The sequence below is a fragment of the Odocoileus virginianus genome, chromosome 22, assembly GCF_023699985.2.
Source record: "Odocoileus virginianus isolate 20LAN1187 ecotype Illinois chromosome 22, Ovbor_1.2, whole genome shotgun sequence".
In the NCBI taxonomy this organism is placed as follows: Eukaryota; Metazoa; Chordata; class Mammalia; order Artiodactyla; family Cervidae; genus Odocoileus; species Odocoileus virginianus.
In genome coordinates, this window is record NC_069695.1 from 32084576 (window position 1) to 32100537 (window position 15962).

The 15962-nt window shown below is 47.2% G+C and overlaps 1 protein-coding gene and 1 long non-coding RNA gene across 2 annotated transcripts in view; one reads left to right on the forward strand and one right to left on the reverse strand.

The window, feature by feature from the left end:
* Positions 1 to 15962, reverse strand: part of B4GALT6 (beta-1,4-galactosyltransferase 6) — a 68115-nt gene that overhangs the window by 18743 nt on the left and 33410 nt on the right. The window contains exon 4 of the mRNA XM_020902016.2: positions 3170 to 3294. Within this exon, the coding sequence (XP_020757675.2) occupies positions 3170 to 3294 (125 nt within the window). The remainder of the gene's footprint in view (positions 1 to 3169; positions 3295 to 15962) is intronic.
* On the forward strand, positions 640 to 7213 carry LOC139030390 (uncharacterized). The gene is made up of 3 exons (XR_011482755.1): positions 640 to 937; positions 6035 to 6143; positions 6536 to 7213. It is a non-coding gene; the product is annotated as an uncharacterized lncRNA (long non-coding RNA).

Consider the following 15962-nt stretch of genomic DNA (forward strand, 5'->3'; position numbering starts at 1 on the left):
TATGTGGAAACTGAGAGTTTATAAGAGAAAAAAAATGCCCCACTGTCATGGCAAGTTCAAAGTTAGACTGACATTTTTGTAACAAATACATGCCCACATTTTAATGAGGCAGATGTTAAAGATTTTGAATATGCCTGAAGTTTTTATTAAAACAAAGCTAAACAGCATCTAAAGATTCATTTGGTATGTCCCTTCCTGTGGCTTGGAATGACTCTCAATAGTTTACAGCTTACTTTCTAGAAAAACAAGCTCTCAGTATGCGGCAGTAATTTATTTCAAGGTTTGATAGCCTTTGTTTCAGAAGATTCTTCCTTACATGTGCCCTTAATTTGTTCTGGAGCCACTTTTCTGTTGATGCATCTCCACTGGAGATGGAGAACATCTGATCATTATCTTCAGAAAAATAAGTCATCTTCGTCAATCTCTCCACACCTCTTTAAAGTCACTAAACTAACTGAATTTATGCACCTATTTTTCTTCCCTGCTCATTTTCTCTTACACTCACCATGAAGAGATTAGTAAGAAAAATGTTGACTACATACATTGTCCCCACCAAGATTTTGTTCTGCTTTCAGACTTTAAGCACACCTCCCGCTACAGGGTCCCTAAATGACTCAGCTTCCGATTTGCCTACCTGAAGGGAGCACCAGCTGTCTGCGACCCACTAAGACAGAACAGAGAAGAAGCTGAGAAGCCTTCCCTCGGAATGTCTGAGGAAGGAGCTCAACAATTTTCATCTCGACCAAACACCCCAGGGAGCTCTGGAACAGGTGTCAAGACCCATCTTCGAGGAACCTCGGACTAGAAACACAATTCTAGGCCTCTGACCAGATAAGCCCAACAAGCAGCTGCCTGCTTCTTTAAAGCCTTCAGGTTTTAGACCAGAGTGGTTCGGGCCTCCACCTGGACCCTGAATGGAACACAGGTAACATCATAGGTAAGCACTTTAATGATCTGAAAAGCATTACCTTCCTCCTCTTTCAACCTCCCTTTTAGAAACCACCTTCCTCTATAAGGCATCTGTCCTGTGCTAAACCTTCAATGGGGACCTGTGGTGTTCAGAATACCTAGGAATTGCTGAAATCACTAGTTTTAGCAAATCTCGGTTCCAATTAACTGGCCATCAACAAACTGAGTTGTTTTTTTTTTTAACAACAACTTAGTTTTCTTAAAAAAAAAAAAACCTCATATATTAAGAATCAACTTGGCAGCAGATGTTTCACATGAATCTAGTTGAGTCTTCTCTCTCACCTCAGTTCCAAGATTAAAATGGGACACTATCAGAATGTCAACAGGGGGTTGGGTCAGGAGGAAGGTTATCTGATTAAACGTGGCAAGTACAAGTCATCTCTGGGCTATCTCCAAATCCCCTCCCATACCTTGAGCTGCATAGCTCAGAAGCTGAGACCAGATACAACCCTAATAAGAGCAATAGTACCATACAGTTCTTGAATAAAAATAAGCTGATTTTTAGAACCCTGAATTAGCTGGCTCCTGAAACTCCACTTTCAACAGTGTCACCTACCCATCCACTGGAGTTAACAGTCTACTAAAATCTGTAAACAGGAGCTACCTGTGTGGGGTACATAGCTCTCTTCCGGAGAAAGAGAAGAAAACAAACACTAAAGCACTTTAAAATGCAACATCTGATATAGACCACTAGAGAAAGCACAAAATACTCAATTTTTCTGACCCCAGGTCATCCTGTGATACCACACAACGCACACCTGAGGGGTATATATTACGTGTATTAACACATCTGAGGATCAACCTCCATGCTTTCCCACAGCCTCTGTGATTGAGGACACTTTTTCCATTAGCATTCAACATACATACTCATCACCCAAATAAGAAAAACAATTTATTTTGCCCAGGACATTTTAAAAAGTAGTTATTATGTAAATTGGGCCATATTTTATATACAAAAATGATAAAATCGATCATGAAATTAATTTATTATCTGAACCTGATCTGCAAAACAGCATAAGGCAACTGTAAAACAGAATGTATTGCCAACATTTGTACTGGAATCCATTTCAGCAGTTTTACAACTTTTTTTGAGGGGAAAAAATGATTTCATAAATTATAACAAGGCATTTATCTGTCTCATAAACTCAACTCAGCAAAGCTGGTTTAGTGCTTACCTTACACAAGAGACTGGTGTCTACATTAGGGATGCCAACATAAATAATACAGATCCCCAGCATCCCCAAATACAAAGGATTCAAGGCCAGTTAAGTCAGACAGCTTTCATCAAAAGCTTAACAGCATACAATTCTCCTTCCCAGGAGTGATTATTGCTTTTTGGTACCAAAGGAGAAATATTTTAACAAAATACTAATATTTAAAAGAAGAACTGAAAAATGTTCCCAGATTAAGGCTACATCACAGCCCTTCAGGATATAACATCCGATTTAATCATACATCTGATTTAATCATATGCAGTTTTCACTTGAATTGCATAAATGCTACTTCCTATTCAAACATAACATTACATGGGCATGCACTTATTAACCAGTTTCACAGTGTTGAGAGCAACTCTGACTTAAACCACGATTTTCTTTCTTTTTTTTTTTAAGCAGCAGGGGCATGCCAACTCCCTTACAGTTTTTCAAACAAAACATTAAAAGTAGGATTCTGACACATCAAAAAGATGAAAAGCTTACACTCTGCTTTCTGAAATAGAGGTGAAAAACGGCCCAAAGTTGTTTTTGTGTCCTGCAGTGACCGCCTAGCAGCCTCTTTGGAATCCTGGGACTCAGGAACCCCACTGCTAGGCCCAACTGGAAACCAGCGGCTCCAGGCCTCGGTGGGGGATGCCGCAGGTGTCAGTAGCTGTCAGGAGGAGCAGAGGGAGGCAGAGAAATCACTGCCTCTCTTCCAAGCAGGACAGAAAAACATTTGTTTCCCAGGCCAGTCTCAAGTGAGGAACGAATCACCAGGCTCTGAGAGACTGAACCCAGCAGCCTGGCATGTGTGTAAGCACAGGTGCAGTGCATCTTCTCAGGTAGCACAATTAACCCACATGTGAACTGTGAATACTTAACATTAAACACAAAATTGTCTTAATTTATCAAGACAAAGAGATTTCACTATATATTCTGAATTGAAAACACTTTTCTCGAATACATAGTAACAGTCACGTGATTTATGAAAAAATGGACCTTACCTTCCACCTGGGTTTACAGTCTTTAGGCCTCCAGTGACCTCCTGGCTCAATATCTAAATCCTTGGAGAAGAGCTGATGAATTTCATCAAAACTGACTTCACTTACATTGACATTGAGGAATCCCCCTAGAAGGTCAAAAATGTGAAGAACTGCTTTAACATGAAGTCAGACAACAATTAGTAGCGTGTTGGCATAACGTATTTGCTGGCGTAGTACCATTGGTCTTGTTTTCACCATATAATTGCTAACACCACCTTTCAGTGTTACTTTGGATGATAAATTATATGGTTACCCTACTATCTTTGGCACATGAGCCAAAGAAAAACAAAGCACCTAAGCTTTTTACTTTTGAGTAATATGATGAATATTATAATATTCTTTAGTAAATGTTTGCAGTCATGACAGTGTAGCTTATCATTTCAATTTAATCAACTATTAAAAAACCACTTTTAGTTTCAACATAATCAACATAGAAGACATGAATGCCCTGTATATAAGTTAATTACACAGTTAGTTTGGGAGCTGAATCCTAGCTTCTGTGTCTTAGGGAAATTACCTAACTTCTCTGTGCCTCAGTTTCCTTATTTCTAAGAAGAGACGTGCCTCCCACTGTGGTCACATCCATTAGATGCTGGGCACAAAGGTACAGTCAGGAAATGTAGCTGTTACTACTACCATCCAGTTTACTGACATTTCTTAAGAGAGAATCTGCAAACACAATTCAACAAATTTATTCTGAGCACCTACCATGCATCACCTTGACATGCAAAGTAAACACTATAAACTTCTAAGATGTTCCTTGCACTCTCTCTCCAAATTAACAAACATATAATATTCTTGGAGCTGTTTTTACTAACAGTTTTTCTAACATATATTATGGAAACAGGAATGACTCTTGCATGGAAAACCATTTCCATTAACTCAATCAAAACCAACCGAGAAGTAAGGATGTATACATGTATCTATTCTTCCCCAAACTTCCCTCCCATCCAAGCTGCCACATAATACTGAACAGAGTTCCCTGTGCTATACGGTAGGTCCTTGCTGGTTATCCATTTTAAATACAGCAGTGTGCACATGTCCATCCCAAACTCCCTAACTGTCCTTTCCCTCCATCCTTCCCCTGGCAACCATGCATGAATGGCTGAGTCCCTTTGCTGTTCGCCTGAAATTATCACAACACTGTTAATCAGCTATACCACAATATAAAACAAAATGTTACAAAAAATAAACTTAAAAAACCAAACAAACAAGAACTAAGGACTAACGACTAACTTCTTTCACCGCCTCATCTCATAAAACACACACAAACAGATATCGAGGCTTCCTACTTCCAGGTGTCCGAGCTCAGTGCCCATGACTCCACACATGCAGCCCGCCAGCCCTCTGTATCCATGAAGTTGGCTGAGATCTGTGAATGCAGAGCCTACATACAGAGGGCCGACAGAATAAGCGAAGTACTTGAGCATCCTCATATCTTGACCCTTGATCCAATGCCCCTCAGATACCGAGGGACAACTGAAAAACACTCAGTCGCTCTTTGAGAGAGCCCCTTTCCTTTCCTCCTGCTACTTTCTATTCTATAAGATTTCACAGCCGCCCATCTTCCCATCTCCCTCCTCAACCTAACTAGACAGGAACACAGTCACTACCATTAAGCACTGAGGCATTACTTGTTTCATTTTTGTGTGCATTCCCAGTCGTGTCTGACTCTATGCGACCCCGTGGACTACAGTCCTCCAGACTCCTCTGTCCACAGGATTTTCCAGGCAAGATACTGGAGTGGGTTGCTATTTCCTACTCCAGGGAATCTTCCCCACCCAGGGACTGAACCAGCATTTCTTGCATCTCCTGCACTGGCAGGCATGCTAGAGAGAAGTATTTCAAAATGCAAATGGCTTTCCTACATAGAGTAAGCTAGGAAAAAATCTTCTCGTGTCTGTTCCTCTAACGTGTGCTGTCTTTTATAACCAAATATCCACCCTTTACTGTGACAAGATATGCAAAGTAGCTAATCTTAGAAAGGTCAGGTTTACCTAACCTATGAACTTGCAGAGAAAGGACAGATCAAACGTAAGATCCATCTGTTGATATGAGCATAGACTATCAAGACTCAGCTGACAGAATCTATAACTGTAATCAGATAAAATTCACACAAGTAAATCTGATGCATTTCTTGGTATGCATGATTCCGCAAATGATAGTAATTAGACTAAGTAAGCAGTTCATATAGGGAACCGAAGTTGGTATTCTTTATGCACTGTTAAACCAATTTTTTTGCCTTTTGCCCAGCTTTATAGCTTCAACAGCTGCAATCATCATTATTGTCAGCAGTTTGCTCCGGCATCATTTGTAGTTTAATTTTCATTTTGAACACGCATGTGCCAGCAAATTAAGAGTTGGGCCTTATCTCTCTCTCCCCAGTGGAGGAGGGGGCTGCAGTGCCCATCACTTAATCTCTGATGGCTGAGGCACCCGAAGTTCACCTTCCTCCCCCCCCAGCAGCCCCCCATTCACAGTCTTCAGAGACCCTCTGCATCTTTTCTATGTGCTTATTGCTCTTTGCTCTGGAATCTTAATATTAACATCTTATTGGCTGAAGGCTAAACATGACCCAGTGGCATGAGGCTGTCATGCCAGGAGTAACAGCATCCTCACTACTGGGGGGTGGGTATGAAGGGGTGGGGGACAGGCTCCAGGACAGATGACTCACCACTGGGAATAGCAAGAGTGTGATCAGAAAGAGAAGGAAAAATGAACACTAATTAGTGGAGGTTGCCGTGGGGTGGGTTGACGAGAAAAACCAACTTCTGTTTCTTTGAAAACAATACCATTTCTCTGAGTTGCTGCCTATGCGTTTCACAGTGTGATAACCCTGCTCACACCCGGAGTCTGGACATTGAAATAAGAACTTGAGTGCAGGATGTCCATCACTGAAGTGCCTTCTCTGCTTTTCCTGGCGAAGCTTCCTGAGGTGTGTATTGTCCTGCTCTCCATCTGCTGGCTGGTGACCTGGGATGGAAGGTAGTCCTCCCCCACCCTCTCCCGGTTCCCTGGGCCCTGGTCCCCTCTGGAAGCCATGAGAAAATCTTGAGAGACTTGTGGTATACTGAAACTGCACCTTCCATCGAAATGACCCCCGGGCTCCACTTCCCCCAAGTGGGAGCTCGGATGCTAAGGGAGCCACCTGCCAACCACTATGGGTGGCAGGTGCCCCCTCATTCACCAGGTCATCATCTGCATGTTCTTAATACACCAGCTCCAGCTGCTCAATACACCTGAAAAGGAGGATGGGATGGTGGGTACGGTTGGGGCCCCATACTCCTAGATGCCTAGGAGCTGCAAACGGCTAACTTCCTCCTCCAGGATGTTCAGTCTCTCGGGGAAGGAACCACTGCTGGCCGGAGGTCAGCTCCGGAGCTCTGGGTTGCCGTGTGTCACTGCTGCCAGGCTTGGCAGAGAAGGCCCCCCCACCCCTGCCGAGCCGCTGGTGCTGTGCCGGGTCAGATTCCCCCGCAGAGCCGGCCAGCAGCCCCCAGGCTGAAGCACCTCTGCATCCCCCTACTCTTGCATGAGACCCCACCTGGCGTCGGGTGTGGAGGTGATCGGCTACAACCACCTGTGGAGGTCTGGGCGCTGGATGGTAAGGCCTCTGCCTCTCTCTCTCCTGGGCAGTGGCGGAGGCACGGGCTCTGAGGCTCTAGGAGCCAAGGAGAGCACCCTGGACCCAGAGGGGGAGGCCAGCCGCGGGGACCCCTGTGCTGGGTCAGGACTGGATGCTGAGCTTGGAGAGCTGCTCTAACCCTTGAGGGGGGGCAGCTCTACCAGTGCCTTCATGGCACCCAGGAAGCAAGTGCATCATGTGTTGCTGAAAGCAGGGCCCCAAGCCCTGGGTACCAGCTCCTCCCAAGCCCCCAGAGGAGGTGAAAAAACCATTAGAGGGACTTCCCTGGCGGTCGAGGGGCTAAGACTCCACACTCCCAATGTAGAGAATCCGGGTTCAATCCCTGGTCAGGGAACTAGATCCCACATGCTGCAACTAACACCTGGCACAGTCAAATAAATAAATATTAAAAAAAAAAAAAAAAACCTACTGGAAGCTTATAAGATCCTCATGGTCTGGGCATTACTGGTGGCGTATGCACATACCAAGTTGTGAAGGCTACATTCTCAGTGCCTGGAGCTTTCCCAAATGTGTCTACTAATGCTGCACTGGTGGAGGTGGGTCCCGACCCCTCGGCGGTCGATTGGGACGCCCTGGAATGGGAGGCGGCAGCATAGGAGTTGGGGAAGAGGCGACCTCTGCCCCAGGCGTTCCTCGTTACCGTGCAGCATATACCAAAATGTCCAGCGATGGCCAGTGTGAGTGAGGAACGGAGACACCTAGCTATAGCATGATAGAAATGCAAGAGTTTTGTTTTTTAGGAAAATTCATTCAAAGGGAGAGGAAGAAGGGTACCTATTGGCTCTCAGAAGTCTTTGGAACTGATTCTGAGCTCTATTTACGGAGAAAAAGACCCTTCCAAGCCTATAGAGACAGAAGAAAGAAGCTCGGCCTTCCTCATGAGATGAGTGACAGGCTCCGTGCTGCAGCTCAGGAGGTCGGGGTCCCTGGTGACTTAACCTCGGGACAGCTGAGCTCAAGTCAGATGCCTCTGTCCAGGTGCTCTTCAGGAGATGCTGGTCCCATCCCGGAGGATGCTGCTGTCACCTCTTGCGGTGCTACCCCCCAGAAGCAGAACCTAGGATCCCACGCCTGATCTCTGAGAGTGACAGCTGCCAAGACCCTGCCCTAGGGACCCTGCAGGTCCCTGAACTTGTCCCTTCCTCTGGGGGATGATCACCTGTTCTCTAATTATCCAGTGGGATGTTCTCATTGACACTGGAGGCCAAAGTGCTTTGCTTCTCTGGAACCGCTCCAAACAGAAGTGAACGGCTCCCTGTTACGAGGCATAACAAGTAGGACAACAGATGTCACTACTGAAACCATCCTTCTTAACAACCTCCTGGTGGTGGCCATCTACCCCGACCCTTTCCTGGCACAGGTATGGATGCCCTGACCACACTCATGGAGTCCTAGGACCCAGACCTGATCCCAAGGAGTATAATCCCCACCATCTTGGGTCTCACAGTACAGCCATGTGGGGAGGACCCCTGACTTCTCCTTCCCTCCACTTCCCTGCACCCATTTTCACACCAAGGCCCTTCAGTCTCCCTGGAAACACCCACATCACTGAACAGAAACCCCCAATTCCTCACAGCCTGAGACATTCATGCCATTACACTGGGAGTAGGTCAGCTACCTCCCTCAGTGGGACTGAGGTGACTCAAGGAGCCACTGCTCTGGGCACAAAACAACACGTCATTACAGAAAATCCAACCTGGGAGCCGCCCCGGCCGAGCACACGGCGCAAAGCCCAGCCATCAGGTGGCAGCGGCGGCAGCGAGTCTTCAGCACAAACGGCGTACTCACTGGCCCGGGAAGAAGGTGTGTGCGCGCTGCAAGGGGCACCCCCCTGTGTGTGTGTCAGTAATTCCACACAAACTTCAGACAAATGTTCAAAAGATGGCCCAACAGGTACTAGTATTCCACAGTCTGCCTGAGTTTTTAAATAAATACCTACCCTAACGTTACCCAAGGGCTTTATTTCTTTGGCTGGACCCCAATAATGGAGAGGGTGGCTACAGGTGGGACTGCAAATTGGCATTTGTCTATTGATACTGCTGATGACATTTCTGCTTTGCTCAAATGTTTCGTGTGCTGGGTGACCAACACCCTGCCAACGGCCTTTAAATCTCCATCATCCACACAGTGTCTGTGATCTGCCCTGAAGATTAATAATGCTGAGGCATCACGGGATCAACTGTGATGAGAAAAACAACCTTTGTTTTCCTGAGCTGCTGCCTCAGCATTTCACGGTGTGATAACCCTGCTCACATCCTGAGTCTGGACGTTCAGATAAGGGGTTGAGTTTGGGATTCCTGCCAAAAAGCTCCCACTTTGCTTTTCCAGAGGCCCCTTTAATAACAACCACTTAGAACTAAGGCCAAGAAGACTCAGTGACCTCTGCCCCAACGACCTTTTAAGCAACAGATCCCTGGCACCTGCTCTCTACCTCCTGGGATGGCAGACCACCCTTCCACCAGCTCTCCGTGCCCCTGCCAGTTTCTGGCATCCATGAGTAATAAACCTTGTGACTCTTCTGCCCGTGTGAGGTGTACTGAAATGGCACCTTGAATCACAACAATCGTGTGGGTGCCACTTCCCCAGAGCAGAAGCTCAGATGCTGAGGGAGCTCCCTGCCAACCACCCTTTATTCAAACAGGTCATAACATGCCTCTTATTAACTTCATACACCAGCCCCAGCTACTCAACACATGGTATCAGAAAGATACTCATTTCTGTGCATAGAAAAAAAGGAAAAGGGACATATAATAGAGAGTGGCCAGGAAGAAGCACAGCGCAGGTGAGCGAGTGGTGACACGGTTTCCAAACTACCCTCGGGGGAAAGAACCTGAGAGGGGAGCCTGTGGTCGGGACCCCAAGTCCTTCCTCCCACGGTACCCACCAAGGCTACTCTCATCTCCTTACATACCGGGTGTCCCCTCCAGGTTTCACTCAAGAAAGTGTTCCACCCTCCGACACTACTGGTGGGAAGGTAAACTGGTATAATCACTACGGAGAACAGAATAGGAAATGTCAGCCCCTCAGTCATGTCCGACTCTGAGACCCCGTGGACGGCAGTCCCCCAGACTCCTCTGTCCATGGGCTTTCCCAGGCAAGAACACTGGAGTGGGGAGCCATTTCTTCCTCCAGGGGATACTCCCGACCCAGGGATTAAACCCACATTTCCTACACTGGCCGAGAAGTTTCCCATATACTGTACTGCAATGTCTTTTCGAGAACATCACCCCTACTCTTCATCTTAAGTGAAACACTATTCTTCTCAAACCGTGCTCATTGCTTACTGTCTGAGATCCACAAGGTTGGGGTGAGGCAAATAAGAAGGTACACCACAGATTCATACCTACACTTCATAAAAAAATCATTACTTTCTTTTTTTCATAAATTTACCTCCTTTGAAGTTTCTGGCTTTTAGCCAAACTACCTTCCAAAAAGGAGCCACATTCACTGACATTCACTTCCTTCCCTGGACATCCTCCTGGTAATACCCAGCTCTGAATTCACACCCTGAGCCCCACTGTCACCTAGAATGACTGGCAGCGTCAGAGCTGAAAGGCAGCCAGTCCTGGCTTTAAGTTCTCTCTGCTGTCTCCCCACTTTTTCTGTCTCCCCAGTCTCCTAGAAAAGCAGTTGCTAATTTTGGTGGAGTGGCTAAAGATCACCAGGCCTGCCTGTTGAGAATGAGGGTCTCAGGCCCATCCTCAGAGCTCCTGTGTCAGTAAGTGGGTCGCGTTTGTGGGCATCCAGCTTCACTGCCACACATTTCAGGGCTTGTGCAACTGCCCACTGTTGATTTCTTGCCTCCCAGAAGAAGCTAGGACCTCTCCCCCAACCTCCCAGCAGAGAGAAGCAGTCAAGTCAAGATGAGATGCACCTAATGGTGATGCTGAAACAGACATCACAGTGACGGCAGAAGCTTCTGGTGTCAAGGGCCCCTGGAGTGGTACCTCTGGTCCCCAGACCTGCGCAGGGCTGGTAGGAACTGTGATCCCAGCTAAGTGGGGGCAGAAGATGCTTCCCAGAGTGGCCTGGGCCTTTCTCTGGCTGCTCAGCCTCTGAACGGAACTCCACAGCCACCCAGGTTTTCCGGGGCTGCCTGATACCTCTTTATGGATTCCCTTTCCTCTTAAACCAAATCAAGTTACATCCTGTGATTGGCAACCCATAAACCTTTCTTTATGGCTCTGGGCTTTGGCTTAGAGCAGGGGTCCCCAACTTCATACACTCTGGGATCTGATGCCTGATGATCTGAGGTGGAGCAGATATAATAATGGAAATAAGTGCACAATAAATGTAACGCACCTGAATCATGCTGAAACCATCCCCCCACCATTCCATGGAAAGACTGTCTTCCACAAAACTGGCCCCTGGTGCCAAAAAGGTTGGGGACTGCTGGCTTAGAGGCCTGCATTTTTAACCCTCCTCCTCACTGCTTCTGGCACACACTGATCATCTCTGGACCACACTTGGAGCAACACAGCTCCATGAGTTTCACCCAATCGTGGCACACCTGAGAGAAATGGGCTGAATGTTTGTGGTCCCCCTGTCCTCAAATTCACATGGCAAAATCCTAACCCCAAATGTGATGGAACTAGGAGGCAGGGCCTTTGGGGAGTGATTACATCATGAGGATGAGGTCCTCGTGAATGGGATTAGTGCCCTTATAGAAGAGAGCCCAGAGAGACCCCTCGGCCCTTCCACCACATGATAACAAGCAAGAAGACAGCCATCGATGAACCCGCAATCGGGCTCTCACCAGGTATCAAACCTGCTGACACCCTGAACTCAGATGTCCACCCACCAAAACTTTGAGAAATAATATCTGTTGTTTAAGCCACCCAGTCTATGGTATTTTGGTTTTAGCAGCCCGAACAGACTAAGACACACCCAGACACTCACAGATACTGTTATTTTCCCTCCCTTCCTGACGTGCCACACCTGATCAACAATTTTCCATGCTCAAATTCGTCACCCAAGAAATACCACTCAAATTCTTCCCCCTAGAAAATCAAGTAAGCACACAGATTAAACTCATCATTGAGGTGACAGTATCCAATAGACTGCCTTAAACAGAATAATCTTCCAACAGAAACAAGAGTCACATTATCTGTAGCTTCTGACCACCCCTGTGGGGGGGAGGGCTCTCTTGGTTAACAGGTAAGTTCAGCACCTTTTAATGTATGATTTATTGACTCCACTTTGCATTTCCCTACAACTACTTTTTAAATATTTACTTCTCACGGTCCAAGCTGCCCAGTCCTTCATGCCCGCCCCCCATATGCATGCGGTCTCTGCTCTGCTGGGAACATAGAAGCAACAGGGCTGAGTCCCCTCCACGTTTCTCCCCTCATCTCCAAGTGGGTCTCACTCCTGCTTGCAGGAGGCAGTGTCCCTGCTACCTCCCTCCCTGCTACCTCCCTCCTAGTCCTTCCACAGGAGCACACTCTGTCTCCTGTCACTTTCTCCAGGATCCAGGCTCCCTGGACACCTCCCTTCTCCCTGCACTCCACATCTCAGTCTGTCCACAGTGTCCTCCCCCGCGGCGCTTAAAACTCACTTAAGTCCATCTCTTCCTAAATCGTCTTCCCTTAAACCACCTCATCCACAGACTCCTTCCCCCCAGTCTCCTTCCCCTTCCCACAAAACTGCTTTGCTTTGTTTGCTTCGCTCTTTTTGGTCGTGACCGGAGACATGCAAGGATCTTAGTTCCCTGACCAGGGGTTGAACTTACACCCCGCTGCATGGAAGCACTGAGTCCTAACTACTGGACTGCCAGGGAAGTCCTGAACTTGTTTCAAACCAACTAGTTTTTACACACTTCTGGGTCAGGATACCTGGCATTCTCAGGACAGGATACCTGGCTTCTCACGTCACCACCCCACTGAAATCATGCTGACAGTGGTCCCGTGAGTGTGAGATGTGCCCAGTTCAACAGCCTCTCACAGACCCTCCCTCTACTGCTCCGAGGCATGGGACAAGGCGGAGCCCTCTCCTTGTCCTTCGGGACACGTCCCCTGACCGCCCCCCTCCCACTGCCACTGTCCCTGGCTTCTTTTCCTTCTTTGCTGACCCTCAGGCTCTGATGTTCTCCAAGGGTCCACTCATATGCAGCCTTCGTCCAGGCTCACTTACTTCCACCTCCAGCCCAGATATCTCCGAAAAAATTCAGACCCCAAACAAAGTCTCCTGAGCTTTCAACAGAACAAGCCCAACACCGAACTCATTCACTTCCCCATTCTTCAAGTGTGTGGTTTCTCCTGCAATTCGCCTTTCAGTTAACCACCACTGAGTCAAAACCTGGAAATCGACCCTGATCCCTCAAGTTGGTCACCATATCGGACCAAAAGCATCTCTCTTCTCTTCAGCACCACCGCCCAGCACGTACCCCCGCTGCTCCTCCAGGCCATGCGAGGAGCTCTGTGTGGCTCTTCCCCACTCTTATTCACTCTCAGCTGCTCATCAGAAGCATCTTTCCAAAGTCCCATCCTAGTCCCACCATGTATCGACTGAAAGCAGGTAAAGGTTACATTTCCCAAAGTACTGTTTTCTGCTTTGTTTTACCCTTTTCTGTCCCTGGACTCTTGGAAAACCCCACATACTTAGAGATGCACTCCTGGCTGGAGGTCAACCCTCTGCACACACGCTCAGGGCTCTGCTTCCCCGACGTCCACCTCGTGGATGCCCCGTGATTCACGGGACCCAGGCAGCCCTCGGACTGCTGAGGCCTTTACACGGTGGCTCAGACAGTAAAGAATCTGCCTGCAATGCAGAGGACCCTGGGTGGGGAAGATCCCCTGGAGAAGGGAATGGCTACCCACTCCAGTATTCTTGCCTGGAGAATTCTATGGACAGAGGAGCCTGGAGGGCTACAGCCCATGGGGCCGCGAACAGTCAGACACGACTGAGCGCCTGACACTACTACCACCACTACACCTTGCCGGGCAGCCTCCCCTCTCACATGCCCCACTACACACCCAGCCCAGTCACAGCCGACCACTCCCCGCTCTCAGGATACACAGCCTCCTGTGCCCGCAAACTGCCCCCTCAGCTAACTACTAAACCACCCCGCGAGACCCACGTGCAGCGTGCCGCCTCTCTCTGAAGTCTCTCCTTACAGAAAGAACCCCTTCTCTGGGCGTGTCGCCTGCTCAGCTGGCAGGCACGTCTTCAGCCATGTTTCTCCCCACCAGCCCCGCTGGACAACGGAGGCCCTGCTGCAGGCGGCTCACGACTCTGCAGGCGGCTCCCGTGGCTTTTGTCTACGATAAACACAGGCACCACGGTTTGTTACCGTAAGCGTTACTGGAGCTTGTCTGAAGTTTACTTGCTTATCTTTTCCCTCTCGGCTGGTTTTTCATCTGAACTATTTAAACTCATCTCAAAAAGTGCTTGTGGCTTTTGTTGTGGTCCTAAGGCTAGCAACCATAGAAACTATCAACGTTAAACCACAAAGGCAACTATTCCAAAAATGCTACGGACAAAATGCATTAAGGGGTCACTACAGAGGCACTCTCTTTGAATAGAAATTGAATGACAGGAAATCTACAGCTAAGTCTCTTCATTTTAATGCAGAGTGCACAGCTGACATTTTCCATCACTAACCTCACACAGAAAAATCAAAACATCCATATTAAACATTATTTTACAGCTCCAGATAAAGTGAATATTATTAGTACAGAGTGCTTGCTCAGGCGCTCAGTCGTGTCTGACTCTATGCGACCCCATGGACTAGAGCCTGCCAGGCTCCCTTCTTTCCATGGAATTCTCCAGGCAAGAACACTGGAGTGTGTTGCCATTTCCCTCTCCAGGTTAGCATGGAGAGTCTCCCGCAAATTTAATAAAGCTGAAAGTGGATTTGCCCTCTGGAGAATCTATAAACCCTAACAATGAAGAAGTATTCACTCATATTATATAAATAACATCTAAAATAGATTTTATAATGTAATTGACTGAATGTGAAATAAATGCTGAAACCCATGCAGTCAACTGTACGTGAATTCCAACTGGAGAAGTTCACTCTTTATCTTATGGTAATCAAGCACCAGTAAAAATCAGAAAAGACAGCCAGATAATCAAACACCAATTTTAAGCTCTAACCTTATTTTCAGTGATTACAGGGAAATTCAGTATCATTCCTACCTGAATGGTTTTCATCTAAGTAGCTCATCTTTTTACACAGCCTTGCCTTAACTATTATTTGGGGAGGTATGGGATTCAATCACTTTGTGTGACATTATGACAAGCTATTTATAATTAGGTATTTTATTATGCTTTTCTGTCATTGATGGGAAAAAATTCTGCTAATTAAAAAAAAATTTAAGGATGCATAGGTAAGTAAAAATAAATGCCTTCACTATACACATTTCTCCTAGGTTTCTCACTCCATCACTCAAAGAAATGAGGAAACGGAGAGGGAATAGCAAATTACAATAGCCAAGCTTCAGGTGCTGTGCTTCTCTTTAGCCTCACAAAGTTGACATGATTCCAGATTTTACAGACAGGCAAACTGAGGCTCAGCTGTGCAGTGGTCACATGGCTCGTAAGGGGGTCTCCGGGGTGGCTCACGCCAGCCCTCTTGGCAGAAGCCTCAATGTGTGGTGGCTGTGCCCGTGGCCCCCTCCTCAAGAGTTTCTGCATGTGACCGTATCTTCTATCAAACGTCCCATCATGCTGGCCACAGCTAACTGGACAAGGGATTGGAGCTGGACCCAAAGCCAGCAGAGCCCTGAGGAGTCCTTCTGTGAAAAGGTGGCTGGACAAATTGACGTGAATCCTCCTCTGCAAAAGAATGCAAGACTGATGGAAGCAGAGGGAACCAGCAGGAGCACCAAGACATTCCGAGAAAGGCAGGGAGCTGCAGCCGTGACACCATCTTTCAAGCCAGTGACAGGAGCGTTCACGAGTTATGGGGCTGGGGGAAGGGGAGGGGAGAGGACGGGGGACAGGATGGCCTGGCCGGCAGGCGCTCCAAAATAGGACTTCAATTAGCACCCACAAAGCACTAATTAAGAAAGTGGCAGCTAAACCAAGAACAGAAAGACTTCCTAAAACTTCTCAACTCCTGAATATGCAAATTATGAAAATGAAATTATTGTAATCAATATTTCA